General features: G+C 51.2%; 7 protein-coding genes and 1 pseudogene across 8 annotated transcripts, besides 1 other annotated feature; 5 read left to right on the top strand and 3 right to left on the bottom strand.

Annotated features, from left to right (window-relative positions):
- Window positions 1-417: 417 nt before the first annotated feature.
- On the top strand, window positions 418-2,326 carry NCS57_00783300 (uncharacterized protein; the record flags this gene model as incomplete). Its single annotated transcript, XM_053057670.1, has 3 exons — window positions 418-454; window positions 558-1,271; window positions 1,380-2,326. 3 exons carry the CDS (start codon window positions 418-420, stop codon window positions 2,324-2,326), a joined length of 1,698 nt encoding a protein of 565 aa, XP_052913865.1.
- A 125-nt stretch (window positions 2,327-2,451) lies between these two features.
- Window positions 2,452-3,366, bottom strand: NCS57_00783200 (uncharacterized protein; the record flags this gene model as incomplete). The annotated part of the gene is made up of 1 exon (XM_053057669.1): window positions 2,452-3,366. One exon carries the CDS (start codon window positions 3,364-3,366, stop codon window positions 2,452-2,454), a length of 915 nt encoding a protein of 304 aa, XP_052913864.1.
- Window positions 3,367-3,686: 320 nt separating this feature from the next.
- On the bottom strand, window positions 3,687-4,863 carry NCS57_00783100 (Protein kinase domain-containing protein; the record flags this gene model as incomplete). The annotated part of the gene is made up of 5 exons (XM_053057668.1): window positions 4,613-4,863; window positions 4,472-4,556; window positions 4,119-4,420; window positions 3,927-4,054; window positions 3,687-3,880 (listed from the first exon to the last, which is right to left on the bottom strand). The coding sequence occupies exons 1-5, from the start codon at window positions 4,855-4,857 to the stop codon at window positions 3,687-3,689; spliced, it is 954 nt and encodes a 317-aa protein (XP_052913863.1). The 5' UTR covers window positions 4,858-4,863.
- Window positions 4,864-5,979: 1,116 nt separating this feature from the next.
- Window positions 5,980-7,903, top strand: NCS57_00783000 (Amino-oxidase domain-containing protein; the record flags this gene model as incomplete). The annotated part of the gene is made up of 8 exons (XM_053057667.1): window positions 5,980-5,996; window positions 6,056-6,125; window positions 6,185-6,265; window positions 6,314-6,670; window positions 6,729-6,978; window positions 7,028-7,203; window positions 7,274-7,710; window positions 7,768-7,903. 8 exons carry the CDS (start codon window positions 5,980-5,982, stop codon window positions 7,901-7,903), a joined length of 1,524 nt encoding a protein of 507 aa, XP_052913862.1.
- A 1,066-nt stretch (window positions 7,904-8,969) lies between these two features.
- On the top strand, window positions 8,970-10,691 carry NCS57_00782900 (uncharacterized protein; the record flags this gene model as incomplete). Its single annotated transcript, XM_053057666.1, has 1 exon — window positions 8,970-10,691. One exon carries the CDS (start codon window positions 8,970-8,972, stop codon window positions 10,689-10,691), a length of 1,722 nt encoding a protein of 573 aa, XP_052913861.1.
- A 973-nt stretch (window positions 10,692-11,664) lies between these two features.
- On the top strand, window positions 11,665-12,494 carry NCS57_00782800 (annotated as a pseudogene). Its single transcript has 2 exons — window positions 11,665-12,179; window positions 12,230-12,494.
- Window positions 11,665-12,494: a sequence feature.
- A 516-nt stretch (window positions 12,495-13,010) lies between these two features.
- On the bottom strand, window positions 13,011-14,720 carry NCS57_00782700 (uncharacterized protein; the record flags this gene model as incomplete). The annotated part of the gene is made up of 7 exons (XM_053057665.1): window positions 13,011-13,360; window positions 13,431-13,641; window positions 13,663-13,748; window positions 13,806-13,935; window positions 13,989-14,103; window positions 14,159-14,442; window positions 14,541-14,720. 7 exons carry the CDS (start codon window positions 14,718-14,720, stop codon window positions 13,011-13,013), a joined length of 1,356 nt encoding a protein of 451 aa, XP_052913860.1.
- Window positions 14,721-16,150: 1,430 nt separating this feature from the next.
- On the top strand, window positions 16,151-18,393 carry NCS57_00782600 (Zn(2)-C6 fungal-type domain-containing protein; the record flags this gene model as incomplete). Its single annotated transcript, XM_053057664.1, has 4 exons — window positions 16,151-16,548; window positions 16,607-16,634; window positions 16,680-17,138; window positions 17,185-18,393. 4 exons carry the CDS (start codon window positions 16,151-16,153, stop codon window positions 18,391-18,393), a joined length of 2,094 nt encoding a protein of 697 aa, XP_052913859.1.
- Between the last annotated feature and the right edge of the window lie 640 nt (window positions 18,394-19,033).

Here is a 19,033-nt window from a genome sequence, read left to right as displayed (position 1 = left end):
ACGTCTCGGAAGCCTACCGGGGTTGCATCAGTTCCCACGTGTGGAGAGTGTTCACTGTTGGTTCTGCCTCTCTCTCCTCGTTGTGCAATGCCTTCTGCTATTGACACTGAGCACGTTTTGTACGCGATTCAGGTTACATAGTTCATGGAAGGAAAAAGCCCCTTCCGAGGTTGCATTACACGCCAATGACGAGGACAGCCCGGGCGGAGTAAGACCGAAGGGCGAGAGAGGAAAGCGTCTTATCACGGCCTTCTTAATTCTCCCCTCCCCCTCTTCCAATGTGATCTGCATGGTGACTGTTGGGAATCATTCCTTTTTTTTTTTTTATCTAATATCCTGGATCCTAGCCGAGGTTGCCGTTACACACAAACTTTTGCACTGACTCGTCCTTTTGTCTGATCGGAAAGGACAAGCACAATGGCGTCGTCAACTTATGATTTTATCATCGTCGGAGGTATGTCATAGTCCGCCTCCCGCCCAGCGCATGACTCGCACCTCGCCTCTCCACCCTTGTCTCTTAGGAAAGACCCGTTAACTCGTTCCGTCTCCCCACACAGGTGGCCCTGCCGGAAGCGCCGTCGCCGCCGGCCTTGCCCGTTCCGCCAAGAAGCCCAGCGTCCTCCTCCTCGAGGCCGGAGGTTCCAACGAGGACCGCAACCTGAGGGTCGACGGCCAGCGATGGATCACGTTTATGAACCAGGAGCTCAACTATGGCTACAAGACGGCGCCGCAGGAGCACTGTGATAACCGCGAGCTGGATTACTCGCGGGGTAAGGGTCTAGGCGGCTCTAGCGCCATTAACTTTGGCGTCTACACGGTCGGTGCCCGTGATGACTACGAGGAGTGGGCGCGTGTCGTCGGTGACGACGCGTATCGTTGGGATAAGATCCAGCCTCGCTTCAAGGCACTCGAGACGTTCCACGGTGACCTCCCTGCTGGCATCGACTCCAAGTATGCCGCCCCCAAGGCCGAGGACCACGGTAGCTCTGGTAAGCTGCACGTTGGCTATGCCAGCGAGTGGGAGAAGGATCTCCCTCCTGTGCTGGATCTCTTTGAGAAGGCTGGTTTCCCTCTCAACCCTGACCACAACTCGGGCAACCCGCTTGGCATGTCGGTCTTGATCAACTCTAGTAGCAAGGGACTTAGGTCAACATCCAATGACTTGCTGACTCCCGTGCCGGAGAATCTGACGATTGTTACGTCGTCCCCTGTCCAAAGGGTTATCCTTGAGGGTACGAAGGCTGTTGGTGTTGAGGCCAACGGCAAGCAATGTGAGTCTTGTTTCATATTTGATTTAGGGGTGTGCCTCCTCTTCATCTTGAATCCATCAAGATGGTAAAGAAGAAATCGTTGCCCTTACATGTACTGACACTGCGTAGACTTTGCCTCGAAGGAGGTCATCCTCTCTGCCGGCTCCCTAGACACCCCCAAGATCCTTATGCACTCTGGCATCGGCCCCAAGGACCAGCTAGAAAAGTTCAACCTCCCCGTCGTCAAGGATGTGCCACGCATCGGCCAGGGTCTCCGAGACCACATGTTCTGCCCCCTCGTCTACACCCGCAAGGAGGGCGACACAGACCGCGCGCCCTTCTACGGAGACGAAAAGATCATGGAGGAGGCCCTTGAGCAGTGGAAGCGCGATGGCACTGGTCCTTGGACAAAGTTTGCTTGCGAGGTCGGCATTGGCTGGTTCAAGCTCGACAAGCTGGTGCAGTCTGAAGAGTTCAAGGCATTGTCTGCTGAGGAGCAAAGTTTCTTGAACAAGGAGACGGTGCCTCACTATGAGATCCTGACACACTTTCCCATCCACTGGTTCATCCCCAACTTTCCCAAGTCGGCCCTCAACTACTCATGTATTCTCGTCTTTTACTACAACGCTCAGAGTCGTGGAGAGGTTACGCTGCAGTCGGCCGATCCCAACGTGCCTCTCAAGTTCGACCCCAAGTTCCTCTCCACGCCGTTTGATCGTCGTGCAGCTATCGAGGCTCTCCGCGATGCTTTCCGCCTTGCCAAGTCAGACGGATACGCCAAGGATAACGTGGAGACGCTTGCAGGTCCCAAGGGCGATTCTGATGAGGACCTCCTTGCTCACTGGCGACAGACCATCTCTTCGAGCTGGCACATGACCGGAACGACAAAGATGGGCAAGCCTGGAGATGCAGAGGCAGTTGTTGATAGCGACTTCAAGCTTATTGGCTTTGAGAACTTGCGGATTGCGGATATGGGTGTCGTGCCCATCATAGCCAGCTGCCACATTCAGGCCGTCGCCTATGTCACTGGCGTTACTTGCGCTGAAAAGTTGATTGCCGAGTACGATCTCGCGTAATGCAGGGTAACGGGCATCAAAAGCAAACAATACGATAACCTTCTATGATGAAGGACCAACAGTTAGCTCTCACGAAGTACTCGTTGTATCTAGAGCATATCAATACAAATATGTAAAAGTAACAATCAATTTTCTCCAGCCCTGTCCATATATGTCCTTAATAACAAGGGACGGCACTCTACCTCTCCCAAATAGACAAGGTCGCCTGCGTCTCCCGCCTCCAAAATGGCGTTTCTCTCGGCTGGGTCCATCTCTTCCCAGTACTCGTCTTCGAAACACCTGGGCTCGATTCTGTATCCCCAATAGTCCCCAAACTCATGATCGTCCCAGTGAAAGTCGTTTGCAGAGAACGAGATTCTCTCAATTGGCTCGCAGTGATGGTACCATACTTGGATGAAATTCATGCCCCCGTCAAAAGCGTCCGGGTCTTCGTAGTCAAAGAGGTTAATCTCCACTTCGATATGCAACTCGCTCCAGTTGTCTAACAACCTCTGTAGAGGTTCCATCCACGCTGTCGGATACATAGACCATTGACCTTCCCAAAGAACAAATTTGACAGTCCGTACGGCAGGGAGGTGTTGCTTCATCCAGAGAAGTTCATGCACCACTCGTCTCGGAAAGTCGGCTCCTGCTTCGTGATCTCTCCAGAAGTTGCCGTAGTATTTTCTTATTCCGTTTCTATCAAATGAGTTATCCGGGTAGCGAGCCTCTTTTGTCTGCACAATCTCGACAATGATCTTGTCTGTATGCATCTTCATTCTGCGTGTGGTCTTGTTTATGTGTTGCGCAAACGTTCTGTTGCTGATGACGTATTCGCTGGGTTCTTGAAACGGGATGACTATAGCGTGGTTTTTGTAGAGGCGATTTTGGAGCTCTTCGGTTATCATCCAGTGAACGTAGAGTAAAGGACATGATTCTGGGGTGTATGCTGTCTTGGCAGTGTATAGGTTGCTAAATTCGACAGGTTCCAGGGCGAGGTCATAAATCATTTCCCTGATTTCCCTAGAGAGACGAAAGAAGCCTGGGGGCAGAGTTGTCATGACTGAGACGAGCGATGGCAATCCTTCGTTCCTCGACTATTGACACTCTGGAATCATTGATAGACTGAAAAGCATGAATGCAGTCAACAGAAGAAATGGCGAGACTTGAAAATATGGTTAATTTATGCCCTAGCTGTCACAGCAAGATGAAACACATCAAAGCGTTGGCTGCCTAAAAATGGAGTCGCCAACAGCTGATGCCAAGGGGGCACAGCACCAACAAGCGAAGTGAACAATCTCACGGTCCTCAACCAATATTCAATGACAACAAGAGCCAACAGTCATGGTGAGAAAATTTCGATAGTCATGCCATCTTTTCTCTAATCTTGCGGGAAATCCTCGTACAGCCAGGGGTCGTCCAACAGCTCTTTTGCACTGCTCCTTTCCTCAGGACACCACGTCAACATTCTCTTGACAAAATGAAGGAACCTTGTTTTCTCTTCGCCACTCATGCAAGTAATGGATTTTCCCAGTGTAAAATCTGTAGGGATTCTGCTGAGGTCTTTGAGGGCACCTAAAACACATGAGCGAGAAGACATTCTCAAAAGTAGCCGACGCACCGTTGTTCTGGTAGAACATGGAAGTTCTTTGACCCTTGGATAAAAGGTCCTTGGGCGGAGGCCTTATCAGAGATGTAATTTGACCCAAGTGAGTCTGGTCGTCGTATTCATCGGGTTGAGGATAACTTCTGGCGCTCGATATATCTCAGCTTGGATGGCACCCATGTGGATTTGTCCTGGTGTTGTTCTAACCGAGAAATCAAAGTCAACAGTTTGGATGATTCCCGTTGGTTTAGCAAGCGGCCCGTAGTTATTTCGAGAGAGGTAAATAGCGCGTTAGTCAATGTACTTCTGTGGTAGCGGGTTGTCGAATTCATCCTTGGCATCTCGATCAAAGATGGCTGGGTCTTGAGGATATCCGGAGGAATGACGTTGTTGATATATCTTCTGCAGTAGAGCCATAGAGGCTCACGCAGGGCTTCCAAGACAAGACACACGTGGCCTCCTGATGTACTGTTAATTGAGAAAGAGTCGGAAAGCTTCCTGACGAAATGCTAGCCTTTATGGTTAGGATTAATGCGGGAAATGTGATTTATGATGTCGACCTCGTTTGTGGGTGGAACTCGTCGCGAAGCGTGGCTGCTTGCATTGACCTTGACGGCGACATACTTGTCTTCCAACCATCGCCAACTACCTAGGCTTAGATTTTGTCATGCTGGGTTGCCGGTATGAAGTTAGGAACTAACCGGTCAAGGTCTCGAGCAAGCCATATAGTTGAATTGTCGCCGTAGCTTAGTTTCGTCGCAATTTGATATCTGCCGTTTAGAATTTGTCCCAGGCGCACAGGGTAGAAACGACCAGCGTCGTAGTTGGGCGTCTTTTCCTCCTCAATGGGTATGGTAGGGTCAAGTCGCGGAGCCAAGACGGACGATTTGGGCCATGGACGCCGGTAGAGCGTTGCAAGAGGTCCAACTTTCATCATCCTGCACATGGCGGGACATGGTTGATTGCTCAAGGCAAGGTGGCTGGGACAACTCGAACCAAAATGAGGCGGGAGGGGTGCATGTGACAATTTGCACGTGACCAAACCACCTCTTGGAAATACTGCCTCACAATTACAAAATGAAGGCGTCTCGAATCTTTTGCATAATTAGATCCTTTCCTGAATGTATCATTTTAATCTACTCTGTCACTGTTGGCATAATGGCAGTGGCACCACTGCTTGAATGAATGGCAAGATTAGCCATGATGGCTCAAAACATAGCTACGAACATACGAGGTCTCACACAGCCTAACACGATAATATACACGAAAAGTATACTTGACCATAGTGCTCGTCGACTTTCCATCCGAACTTCAGTTAGTTTCTTTACATGATCCAAGTCGGCTTTGACCTCTGGGTAGTTTGGAGCTCATTTGGCTAACCAATAAGCCCTGGTTTCCCCTAAGCTCTGGTTCTGCTAACCATGACAAGTCTGTGATTTTCTTTTTCCTAATAAACACCTATAAGTGGAGGGACCGCCCAAGAAAACAAAGGGAGAAATTACTCAGAGATCCATGCGGGGCTGTGTAGTAGAAGCGATAAGCTGTACAGGAGGATCACTCCAGGACAAGTCCAAACTGAAACCTCTAGATTCGAGTCACCGTACGTAGCTGAAACAGCATAAGTTATTGGGCCAGATATTGCGCGTCTCGTATCTGAATGACGTCTAATCAAGGGTTTTAAATGAGGCTGCGATAAATATAACAACAACGGGAGGCTCAGCCACACTGGCAAATTACAGGAACGCACCTCGCTAAGCCAGACTTCTAAAAATGGGTATAGGTCTCACCAACTTGTCCTATGGATCTACAGACAGTTGAGGCATGGTGATAGCATGTCGACATTCACCTGCCATATGAGGCAATGTGAGTGATTGCCAACTCGCTATCATTGGAGGATTGGGATGATGAGGAATCTCTTCATCTTAACGATTGTTGCAAATCAAAATAGTCGAACCCCTCCATGCTTAAATTGAGCGTTCAATTCATCATTAAAAGATGAGTTCCCCCAGGACAGCTTGCTCTGGTTTCTAACGATAATACAAGAAAACACTGCTGATCACGCCCTACCATGTCTCACAACGAAATGTGCGTATTTATAGGGAGAATTTCTCTAGGCATGATGCAGGATACTAACAGATATCAAGTCAAGTCGACGTCCTGGTCATTGGAGCCGGACCAACTGGTCTCGGCGCTGCCAAGCGCCTCCAACATCTGGTATTTGAACCCGTGTTGGATAAGGAACTCTGGATTTGTGAACTGATAATTCCTCGTAGAACAGTGCTTCTTGGCTTATCGTCGACTCCAACGAAACCCCGGGTGGTCTTGCCTCTACTGATACCACTCCCGAAGGATTTGTGAGATTTCTTCACACCTCCAAGCCATTTTGAAGCTCACATGTGCAGTTGTTCGATGTTGGTGGACACGTCATCTTCTCCCACTACAAGTATTTTGACGACTGCCTCAACGAAGCTCTGCCAAACTCTGATGACTGGTACGAGCACCAACGCATCTCGTATGTCCGGTACCAGGGCCTTTGGGTCCCATATCCTTTCCAGAACAACATTGCGGTCCTTCCTAAGGAAGAGCAGGCTAGATGCCTTGGTAGTCTGATAGACGCTGCTCTTGAAGCTCGTGGGAGGGCTCCGTCTGATAAGCCACGCAACTTTGATGAGTGGAACATCAGAAACGTTGGAGAGCGCTTGAACGAGATCTTTATGCGTCCCTACAACTTTAAAGTCTGGGCCATCCCCACGACCGAGGTATGATCCATTGCCAAAGGCCATGTCTCACTGAGTGCTGACATGTTCTCCTCACCAGATGAACGCTACATGGGTGGGAGAGAGAGTTGCTGCTCCCAACCTCAAGCTTCTCACTACCAACGCCATCCTCGGCAAAGTAGCTGGCGGCTGGGGCCCCAATGCGACTTTCCGCTTCCCTGCCAAGGAAGGCACTGGTGGTATCTGGACTGCCGTCGCCGACACCCTCGACAAGGAAAAGACCCGATTCGGTGATCACGGTGCGGTGGCGAAGGTAGATGCTGACTCCAAGACAGCCCACCTCAAAGATGGTATGTTTTGTTCATAACCCAGAAATCCTCGCTGATTGCCTTTGTCTAGGAACCATTGTTAAGTATGGGGCTCTCATCTCTACCATGGCGATCGATCACTTGGCCGAGACAATGGGCGATGAAAAGCTTCAGCAGCTGGCAAAGCCTCTCTACTACTCTTCTACAAACGTCATCGGTATTGGCGTTCGTGGAGAGCGTCCTGAGCGCATCGGTGATAAATGCTGGGTAAGCCGCTTCTTCACATTTCCATCCAAGCTTGACTTTGTTGGATAGTACATGGACTAACGCAGTGCAGCTGTACTTCCCCGAAGATAACTGCCCCTTCTACCGAGCCACAATCTTTTCCAATTACTCTCCGTTCAACCAGCCCAGTGAAGAAGTCAAGCTCCCCACCAAGCAGCTGGCAAACGGGGAAGTGCCTACCTCATCCGAGCCTACGTCCGGCCCCTACTGGTCCATCATGCTCGAAGTTTCCGAGTCCTCCCACAAGCCTGTCAACCAAGAGACTCTGCTCGAGGAAACCATCAAGGGTCTCATTAACACAGACCTTCTGAAACCCGAGGACGAGATTGTGAGCACTTACGTCCGACGTTTCGATCATGGATATCCTACTCCTACTCTTGAGCGGGATGGTGCATTGGCAGAAGTCCAGCCTTACCTCTACGGCAAGAACATTCTCTCTCGCGGTCGGTTTGGGGCCTGGAAGTACGAAGTTGGAAACCAAGACCATAGGTAAGTCAACTTATTTCTAAACTTTCCAACAAGCGAGTCTAACACTATCTGCTCTAGCTTCATGCAAGGAGTCGAGAGCGTCGATCACATTCTCTCTGGCAGCGTGGAGCTTACAGTGTCATATCCGGACTTTGTTAACACTCGTGCCAACACCGAACGACGCCTTGCGGGACTGCAAGGAATTCAGATCTAGGTTTCGGACAACCATGAAGAGTTGCGAGGGGATGAGAACATGCAAAAACGATGGACTTTATTTCTTACCCTTGCCACCAGTCTGGCCTAGGGGCTTTTCTGCTTCTGCTTCTACTGCACATTATTGGGCTATTCTTTAAATATCGACAAATGAGTAATACAGCTAGTCGAGGTTTTGAAAACATTTATTCTCTTCATTTCGTCTTTCTTGGTCGCATCAAAACACCTTGCATCGCCCGAGTCTGGTAACGGGAAGCTATGCCGGTTCTTTCCATACGATACGGAGTCTATCCCACGTGCTAGTTAAGACCTGTGCAGGCTACTCCCGCCTTGAACCTTGAACATCACACCTCGCGCCCAGCTCATCTCCCCGCTCCTTGAGTAGCTTCAGATAAGCCCTAGGCTTTCTTGCGCGGCAACCTAGGCAACAGTCTCACGTGGAGAATCTAAATCAAAAGAAGACCCAGAGTGTACATCGGCCGAGCCGGCCGATCTTCCAGAGGCCTCATCCCGACCATGATCCCAAGAGTGATGCCCAGAGATCAAGCGATACGATAATGGTAAGACTGTCCCACATATGATAACAAGACTGCGGGAAGTATCGCTTATACGGTGGGATTTGGGCAGAGCTTTCTCTATCGTGTTGCATTTCCCCATGTTGTGACGTAGCCGCCAAGGCCTGACGGCTTACAAGATAGGACAGCTAAAAGGCTAGTGACCTGACAAGAGTGAATCCTACTGTCACCTACCGAAAAAGGTATATGAAAGCCCATGTACGACTGGTGATTTCAAAAGTTCCCGAAGAGGGACGAGCGGGGAACCCTGCCACAACTTTGTAGAGATACGGCGTGTCAAGCCGACGTGAATCTACGGACGTCGCTCCCGACACAAACACGGCGTGTCATGCCGATGAGGAATTGGGTTGTAGTATCGTGCCTTTAGAGGCCTCTGTGTATAAGTTGAAGTCAGCCCCGAAGGTTGTGGCTGAAGCTAAATACCCCCCATCACCAACTTTCAGATAAAAACTTGACTCCTTCTTATCTTCGATTGGAATCGGTTATACCAAAATGGCTTTGGCAGCTCTAGGAGGCCATGCCGCAAGCTCATGGGCATCACTGGGGATAGCTCTTACCAGTGACTCCCTTAACATGTCCATGGCCGACCACGTCATCCGTGTCCAAGCGGATCTCGGCGAACTGGGAGAGTTCTACAATATTGATATTGCCCCTCGACGCTACGAGGCTCTAGAGACCTATTACGAAAATGAGCTGGAACTTCTCACCAAGATCAACTTTGACAAACTTGACCAGGAGGGCAAGGTGGACTACATCATGCTCCGGACCTTTCACACGCGGCAACTGAACAACTTGGATCTTCAAAAGGCTTCACAAGAGAAATTTTATCCTCTTTTGCCTTTTGCAGATGATCTGATCGGACTTCTTGAGGCCCGTCAAGATGTTGAACCGATGAAAGCCAAGGAGACTGCCAAGACCCTCAACGACATCACCAAATCCATCTCGGAAGTTCAAACAAAGGTCGAGGGTGGCAAATTCAATGTTACCGAGACGACGGGCTATCTTGCTTCAAAGGCTATCAAAGGTCTTCTTGAGCATTTTGCAGAATGGTTCACATTTTACTCGACTTACGATCCCTTGTTCGACTTTTGGGTCACGACGCCCTGGCAAACTGCAAACTCTACGCTGGGCGCGTACCTGACCATTGTGGAGACGAAATTGGCCGGCATGAATCAGAAGAATGGAAAAGACGCCATAATCGGAGAACCCATAGGCCGCAAGGGTTTGGAGGTCGAGCTTGAGGCTGAAATGATCCCGTACACTCCCGAGGAGCTCATCGAGATTGGCAACCAAGAGTTTGAGTGGTGCGAGAAGGAGATGATCAAGCAGTCCGAGGCAATGGGATACGGCAAAGACTGGAAGAAAGCTCTCGACCACGTCAAGAACGACTATATGGACCCTGGCAAGCAGACCGAGCTAGTGCGCGAGCTGGTTGTTGAAGGAAGCCTGTTTGTCACTGAGCGCGACCTTGTCACGGTTCCTCCGCTGGCCAACTCAACCTGGCGCATGTCCATGATCGAAGCCGAACGTCAAAAGGTGTCTCCATTCTTCCTTGGTGGCCCAACCATCCAAGTGTCGTACCCGGTAGTGTCGATGGAACATGACCTGAAGCTCATGGTGATGCGGGGGAACAACAAACACTTTGCCCGTGCCACGGCGTTCCACGAGATGTTCCCAGGGCATCGCCTGCAGCTGTACATGGCAGACAGATATAACTCTCACAGGCGATACATTTTTGACACGCCCTTCTTCGTAGAGGGCTGGGCTCTATATTGGGAGATGCTCTTCTACGCAAGGGACGACTTCCACCACTCGCCAGAGGGTAGAATCGGAGCTCTCTGGTGGCGGATGCACCGCTGCCTGCGCATCATCTTCTCTCTCAAGTTCCACCTCGGAGAGATGACGGCGCAGGAAGCAGTGGACCTCTTGGTTGATAGGATCGCCCACGAGAGGAGCAACGCCGAAGGCGAGGTGAGACGGTCGGTCGAGGGAAGCTACTCGCCGCTCTACCAAGCTGGGTACATGCTGGGCGCTCTCCAGCTGTGGAAGCTGAGGGAGATGGTGGTGGACACCAAGGAGCTCTCGGAGAAGGAGTATCACGACGCCATCTTGAAGACGGGGATGTTGCCTATCGAGATGGTCAAGGCCTTGATCACTGGCGATGAGCTGTCACGGGACTTCAAGCCTGAGTGGAAATTCTATGACTTTGATTAAGGAGATACTAAAGGCTATGACTAGGAGATTCGCTCTAAGGAAAATGTGAAAAGAAAGAGATCCGTTCTAAGTCTATGTAGCCAAACCAGTGCAATTGGTGATCCAAGCCGTTCATTCCTCAGCCTCATCCTCGATCGGGTCAACCATGTTTAAATGGCTGAGGTCTGCATCTTTCCGCACCCGATCCCGCTTACTCTCGAGTGCCAGGTACTGGGCACGGAATTCGGTCAAAGCTGCGAGGATCAGGCCCTCGCCGAGGCGTTGGAACGGAAGCCGTGCCACGTCAACCCCAAGCTCCGTGAGAATGTCATTCCGCTCGGCAATGCTTAGCTCATCCAGCTCTACCTTGAACACCTGCTTGCAAAACTGTGCGGCAAGAGCAAGTTGACCCTTCTGCAGGTGTGGGCCGAAGTCCTCCATGGCCTTTCCCACTGAGCATGCAAGTCAGTACAGCTCCCATGACCTGGGTTTTGAGGAGTTTCACTTACAGTCTTTGACTGCGGACTGCTTCCGGGACCTCCAGTAGTATTCAACATTCCCTTTCAGAGCCCCAAGTGAAAGAAAAATGAACGCGACAACAAAGGCGGTGACATTCTAGTGCGGATTCTGCCCGCCACAGCTGGGCATCGCCAATCAACAAGCATGATGATGGAGACTGACGGGAGACGACTGTGTGCACGGCCAAGCATCCCTGCCGTCAATCAAGCAGGCCTAGACGCAATCAGACTTGGTCTGAGCCCCTAAAATACTTGGAATCATTGGCTGCGGCGTGTAGGCATTAAACGCGCTTTGTCCGATGAATCGCGGTGGTAGCTAAATGATGCATAGCCAGGGGAGGAACAAAGAAACCTGAGATGACCGTCAAAAACCTAGGTACCCCAGCTCCTCCCCCTTCCATCTTTCACCTGAGAAATCATCCTTGACTTTCTAGAACTTGAAACCGACGAGCTTCTAAGGCTTACAGATTATAGGCAAGATGGAACGAGATACCCCCCTTTTGCCTGAGTGTCAGGGAGACGACGCGGGAGCCAGGGCTCAGCGAGACAGAGACCCCAACACGGAACCCTCCGGGACCAAGGAACCATTCTTCTGGTGGAACCCTGAGCCAGACCCTAATGGATTCATCACGGTCAACGAGTACTGGCTATGGTGGGAGTTCCATAAACATCGAACCCATGCAAAGCACGGGTTGGAGAAATATTTGGAGCACATGAACATCAGAACGGCCACGTCCTCCGCCTCTGCATCTCTAGACGAGCTCCAAATCACCAATGCGACTCAGATCTTCCCGCGGCGTCAAGAGCCAGCATCCAGCGTTCCCTCTTCGACATCCACCCAAGGCGTCGACATCGACCGAGAATGTGACATGATGAAGAATTTTGCGGACTTGGCCCTCTTGGAGCTTCACCAAATGGACGAGATTCTTGATGTTATCGAGATGCTTCCTATGCACTCTGAGCCCAAGGTCTCGACCGCTGTGGTGCTGGGGTATGTCTGGGTGTTTCGTTTACAGGCCGGTCTGGCTAACTCGTTGCTAGGACAGTCGCATGTTTCATCTCAGCGGCGACAATCCCTTTCCAGCCTGTGGCCCGGCTCGCGGTGATAGGCGTCTGCTTCGGTGTCTATGAGCTCCTTGAACGCCCTCTTTCTAAGGGGGTTCAGAGGTATAACCTTGCCTGTGTTCATCAGCAGGTGCGAGATCTCCTGCGCGTTGTGGAGGATAAGAGAATCAGCGAGAAGAATAAGAAGGATCTCGACTCGTGGCACCTATGGGCTCGCTGGTGGATATATGGCATTTTTTGACGTCTAAAGAATGGGCTGTTCTTCCTTTGGCTTGTTACTGTTTTTTGTGTTTGACCGCATTGACTTTTCTCTATTCTCTGATAGAATTTACTTGTGACTATGACGTGTGCATTGGACCAAGACTACTGTATCATGACTGGCACTGAACCAATCTCCCAGAATGCCGATTCAACTCCAGTGCCGTGAATTAAGCGCTGCCTTGCAGGTACAACAATGCGATATTGTTGGCTCTACCTCTTTCTTTCCTTGACAGCGCTTGATGACCTGCAATTGATCGTCCTAGGATATCAAGGCGAGCAAAAGTTCCACGGCCTTGATCAGGTGTACATGCTGATATGTAGAAAGACTTCTATAAAACCGCTCTATGAAACCTGCTTCAAGAGAGACATGTTCAAGGAGATCCCATTCCAAGAGGTCAGCTCTAGGAAACCCAGATGTTGCCAATGCCACCCCGGTGCAACCTTGTCAGCACAGCGACACTACCTTCCACCAAGACTCCAACCTTGACGCCCATCCTCAATCCTGTTGGAAATCCATTGGATCCCCGTTTCCGTCGGGAGTGCTTGAAGGCATCGTCGCCTCCGTGTACTCCTTCAGGCCGGCGTGCCGTGTAATGTCATCCCGCAACTTCTCGAAACCTTCGTAGGACTGGCTCAAGATTTCCAGACTGTCCAAAGCAAACTTCTCAGAAAACTCTTCGTTCTTGAGCTGCGAAATGTCGATGCCAAGACTCTCGAGTATCTTAATTCCCTTTCCATCTGCTAGCCAAGAAAAAGGGATCTTCAAAGTCTGATGACAAAAGAGTATTGCAAGGCCAAACTGGGCCATCCGCAAGTTCCTCTGGAAATCCCTCATGGCGCCGCCGACTATAAAAAAAAAAGGAGAAAAATAGTCAGCATACTTGGGGTATTCATAACGACGGGGAAAGGGACATACACTTGTCGGCATCCTCCTCGTTGCTGAGGCATTTCAACAACCGTGGAAGACCAAGTGCTCCAACGATCAAGGCACTTAAAGCGGAGGCTGTGGCGGTGGCAACAAGAGGAGAGCCTTGAATAGAGGCCACGGTATAGAAGAGGCCGAAAACAGTAGGTGCGAGGCCTGCTATCAACTCTCTAGAAGTGTTGGTTCGGGTCTTGTAGGCCTCCTAGAGCTGTCGGGTAACTACCATGGACGATTTCTGGTACTCTGAAAAGCGCAGGATAGCATCTCGGATCAAGACAAGGCTGGTGTAGAGGGTATGGTCACTGACACCTGGGTTGCCGATCGTTAGCTGTGACCTGGAGCACTGCGAGGTCAAGGTAAGCTTACCTTGTTGACTAGCCAAACTGTTCACGCAACTCTTAATCTTCTTCGAAAAGAGATGGACCGCGGTGAATGAGGTCAAAGACTTGTTCCAAGCGTCTACCACTTCCTTTGGCAGTGGAGTTTCCTGTCTTCCCTGGGAGCAAAGTGTTAGAACAGCCACGTATCATGGTTGAGTGAAGATCTTACCTGCAAAAAGGACAATATGCTCAAGCTCTTAATCTTGAGAGCATTCAAATCGCCGGAGGCCAAGGTACTGTTGAGTTCAAAGGCCCGAGCGGAGATATCGGCCGCGATGATGACTCTGAAGGCGTCTTAGTTGCTGAACGAAGAGAAAGGAAAGAGGGCTTGTATCCCACCCTTCTTCTAGCATACTGTGTTCCAAGAGACGATGGCTCTCGACGTAGATGCCACTTTCGAAAGCCAAAGGCTGCAGGAAATTCACACAAAGTAACATGCCCTTCAACGTGTCGGCGACCTCATCTCCGACCGGGTACATGTGGACGAGGAGGGCCGTGGTGTTTGAAACACGCTTGAAGAACTCGCCAACGTGTGTTTCGACGGTGTCTCTGAAAAAACGGCGCAGCTCCATGGAGGCTTCGGCGAGGTTGTAATAGGAGGTCGGCCGGTACTTGATGTCGACCTAGACGATGTCAGACCATGAGAGACTAACTGGATATGAAGGCAGCCGGAAAGAGGAATATGGGTGTATGTGAACGGTCCCAGATGTCCACTACTCACCTCGACAGGCACAAAGGTGTGATCCCAGCAAGTCTCGGTCAGCACCTCAGCGGGCTGAACGTGCCATGACCCAGTCTCAAATGAGCCGAGGAAGTTGGAGAGATGGAGATTGTCCTCAGGGGTGGGTGCGAAGTCGCTGTGGTGCCACACCCGAAGACGTATGGTGGGTAAAGGGGGCATCGTTGTAATGTTCATGTGGATCATGGAAAAGAGTTGATCGAACAAGGTGGTGAAGGATGAAGTTTCCTAACCATGGAGCAACAAGAGCCAGGTAACGTCGGGATTGGGAGAGCTTTAATAGCACTGGGCTCAGCCGCCCATGGAGCTGGTCAGACCAGGAGCCGGACATGTCTCCCCTGGATCCGCATCATGAACTGCCGCTTGATGAAACTAGCCAAAGCATGACAACCGGAGGGCTTTATTCACCAGCCCTGAATATGAGAGCCACAACTGGGAATGTTCATCTTGAGCCCATGGTGACAGAGGTGTCGCTGCCACAACGCCAGGTAGCCCATGTGTCTGTTCGAATTGGGGATGCGGCAGATCAGAGCTGGACAGTTGAAACCAGCCCAAATCATTGGCGGAGACTTCTAATCAGCCAAAAGGCCTGTGCTTATTTTCCAATAAATCGCTGCCGTGGCTGAGTGCGCGCGGCCGCTCGTTTGTCGGATGGAGGAACAAAGAAAAGGCTGAGGTCTCGCATTCAGGGTCTTTGGGCTCCCCCTCCTCAGCTCTCTCATCCGACACCCACCTTCCTCTCTCATGGCCCAAATCGTTTTCTTGTCAGACAGAGGCACCATGGAACAACATCTCCCGTTATCGTTTCGACTCAGCAACTGGCAAGGCTTAGTGGGCCTTTCACCCCCCGAAAGCTTCTAATTTCACCTTTAGGATTTGTTATCCCGCAGAAGAGGCTCTTGCTGACGGCAGTGGGTTTAATCGCAGGTCCAGAGACTAATGACGGAGTCTGAACCAAGGTCTACCAGGGTCTTGTGCCAGTTTGCTGAGTCGGGACGGTATTGACAGCCAGCGCCTCCGGTTTCAAATGAATACGACAAAAGCAAACATTCTAGGACCCTCTCGCGACTCATCCGTCTCACTCCAGGCGCAGGACAGGAAAGACAGTGCTTGAACCGTGGTGTCCTGTCAGTTTTGCTCCCTGGCTTTTTTGAGCGGTCTTGTCAGGTTGAACGGCCCGGCACAATTTTAGACACTACCTAAAAGACCTTGTTGCGAGATTATTGAGAAACCTTGGGTCGTCTTACTCTAGGTACCGAATAAGGGTGGCATTGAGGATAATCGAGCAGCTCACGGAACTGGGAGAGTGGCAGGTGCATCAACCACCCATTCCCTTTCGCGATTTGATGGTCTTGCCTTCATGGCGATACCTAAATTGTTAGTCGGGCTATAGTAAAATCCGCCCAGCCATCGTCAGCAAAGAAGTGGGGCCGCCCGGACATTAGAAACACCCGAGACAACATTCCCTCAGCAAGCCCAGCTGCGCCAAGACATAAACATGTTCTAGGTGGGACATGTAGCTGTCATTCCCTAAAGACGTGGACAAACTCCCGAGCCGCATTAATCTACGTTCAAGAGTACCGGCCATAGCCATGTCAACGACGGCGCTCGAACCGGAGCTGAGCCACCCCCGGCCAAAGTCTCAGCGCATCCTCGCCTGCATCCTCTGCCAGCAGCGCAAGGTCAAGTGTGACCGCCACTTCCCCTGTGCAAACTGCGTCAGGCACCAGGTCCAGTGTGTCCCGGCGACGCAGACCCGCCCCCGGAGGAGAAGGTTTCCCGAGCGGGAGCTGCTGGACAGGCTCCGGAAGTACGAGGACCTTCTCCGCCAGAACAAGGTCAAGTTCGAGCCGCTTCACAAGGATCCAGGTTCTGGAGAGCAGGAGTCTCCTGAAGGTAGCTATGGTTCGGATCATGAGCAGCCAGTAGCTGCGGGAGTGGATACGCCATCTCCTTCGACCACCAAGTCTGAGAGCACATACGAAGCCAAGTATGTCTGTTACTTGTCTTGACTACCCCGGTTTATTTTCAGCACTAAATCCATCTAGAAACATATGGCACGCCATGGCCCAAGGGGTAGGTTTGTTCCAACACCTGAGACTACTGATACTCATAAAATAGTCCCGAGACCCAACTCACGATGTGCGAGAGGTCATCTTCCGAAACGCCTGGGATCAGACCTTCAGCAACGACGATAACATTCTCTTTGGCTCACGCCAATCATCAGTCGACCTTTCTACTCTCCACCCGGAACCTGTCCACATCTTCAGACTGTGGCAGGCTTACCTCGACAACGTCAACCCGCTGCTCAAGGTTACTCACACTCCGAGCCTCCAGGGCCGCATCATCGAAGCCGCCAGTAACCTGAAAAACGTGAGCCCGACTATGGAAGCGCTCATGTTTGGTATATACTGCATGGCAACCTTGAGTCTCGCTCCCGAAGACTGCCAAGCTCACTTCCGACTGTCAAAACAGGATCTGTTGACCAAGTTCCAGTTTGGCTGCCAGCAGGCTCTTCTGAACAGCGCCTTCTTGAGGACTGAAGACCGGGACTGTCTGACAGCTCTGTTCCTTTACCTGGTCCGTTTACCGACTGAGGATGATAATCCACGCTGACACGGTGTAGCATTCAAGCCGCTCTGGCGCCCACCCTCGATCCGTCTCCACGATGCTGGCGGTCGCAATACGTATCGCCGAGCGGATGGGTATCCAAACGGAAGCCATCAATGCAAAATACGCCGTCCTCGAAGCTGAAATGCGCCGGAGACTCTGGTGGTCGCTCATGCTCTTCGATGCCCGCATGAGCGGCTTGAGTGATCACAAGCCCATGATACTGGCGCCGACATGGGACTGCGCCATCCCCCTCAACGTAAGCGACTCTGATCTACGCGAAGAGACGAAGGAACCACCGCCAGCTCGTACGGGAGTCAGTGAGGCTCTCTTTGCTGTGGTACGGAGCGAGCTCGGCCAGTTCATTCGCCATACTCGTTTTCACCTCGACTTTACAAATCCAGCTCTCAAGCCCATCGCCAAGGAGCTTCCGGACAGCGGGAACCTGGACGCCTTGGAGAGGATGGTTGAGCAGAATTATCTCAAATTTTGTGACCCGGAGAATGGGCTTCAGTACATGACGATATGGACCACGAGAGCCCAACTGTCCAACTGCCGCCTACTGGAGAATTACTCAAGACACCTCGACCCGACCGACAGCCAAGATGGAGGAGCAGGCAGTCCCGCCATTTCCCACGCCTTGCGGTGGCTCGAGTGCGATACAAAGCTTGCGAGCTCACCCCTCACAAAGGGATACATCTGGTTCATCCAGCTATACTTTCCATTCCCTGCCTACATCCGCATCGCCCAAGACTTGAAATCTCATCCTCTCGGCAGTGAGGCCGAGCACGCCTGGGAGGTCATGAGCGACAACTACGATGCTCGCTTTGGTATTGAAGTTGGAGTGTACAACCCCGTCTTTATCCCTTTTAGCAACTTTATCCTTCATGCCTGGGGCATGTCTGAGGAAGCTTGCAAGCAATCGGGGCAGCCGGTGAATCTACCCAGGATTATCACTCGTATCAGGCAGACCTTGGCGGCGATGAATCAGAATGCCAACAGCGAGCCAGACACGGCGAGCGTGGACGATGAGGGCCTATCAATGCACGCACCGGTGGGGTTTGGTGACCCTAGTGTGCTGTTTGGTATGGGGCCAGGTGGCTACGTAGGAGCCAACATGAGCATGTACAATAATATGCGTGGGCAGCCTCCGTTTGCGGTTGATGCGCATCACTTTGGTTGGACTTCGATGGACTGGAGTCTTGGGGGACGGCGAGGTTGGTAAAGCGGCTCAAGGATTTTAATGCGTGGCATGGAATAGAAGAGTCATTCGAAGCAGAGCACTTGACGTTTGTCGTGCAGAGACAGAGAGCTGAACGTGAGAGCAAGAATACGGATTGGAAGACGATATTGGAAGGGAACTAAAGGTGGTCTCTAGGGTAAATGACGAAGCGTTTGCTCAGAGATGAAGAATGATGGGTCCAACACTTGATGGTTACTGCCAATTTTGTGTGTTCATACCATAATGCACGCTCTTCTTGTGTCGGTCGTCAAGACCTATTTGAAATCTTCTCTTTTTTTGTGTTGCAATTCCCATTTTCAGTAGGCTCTTCCCAAGCCACGTGTCTGCCCATTTCTTCTTGAAGCCGTCATGGAACAGACAAGTACGGATAAGAGCAAACTCTATTACACTTTCGGACTAGCATCTCTTCGAATGCCGGCACTTGATTTGCTTGAATTCTATTTGCCACTCGGATCTCCTGGTCTACCAACTCCGCTTCCCACCAACCTCTCAGAGCAAGTTCTGCAAGACAGTCATGCCTATTCCGTGCTTAGTGGTCCTGGGGCGGCCCGTAGATACCCAGATTGCTGACAATTCCGCCTTGGCGTCGTCAGCGAAGTCTATGATGGCGCAAGGGGCATAA

This window comes from Fusarium keratoplasticum, chromosome 5 (genome assembly GCF_025433545.1).
Source record: "Fusarium keratoplasticum isolate Fu6.1 chromosome 5, whole genome shotgun sequence".
Lineage (NCBI taxonomy): Eukaryota > Fungi > Ascomycota > Sordariomycetes > Hypocreales > Nectriaceae > Fusarium > Fusarium keratoplasticum.
The sequence above is the reverse complement of the archived record's forward strand: the minus strand, read 5'-3'. Positions and strand labels throughout refer to the sequence as shown.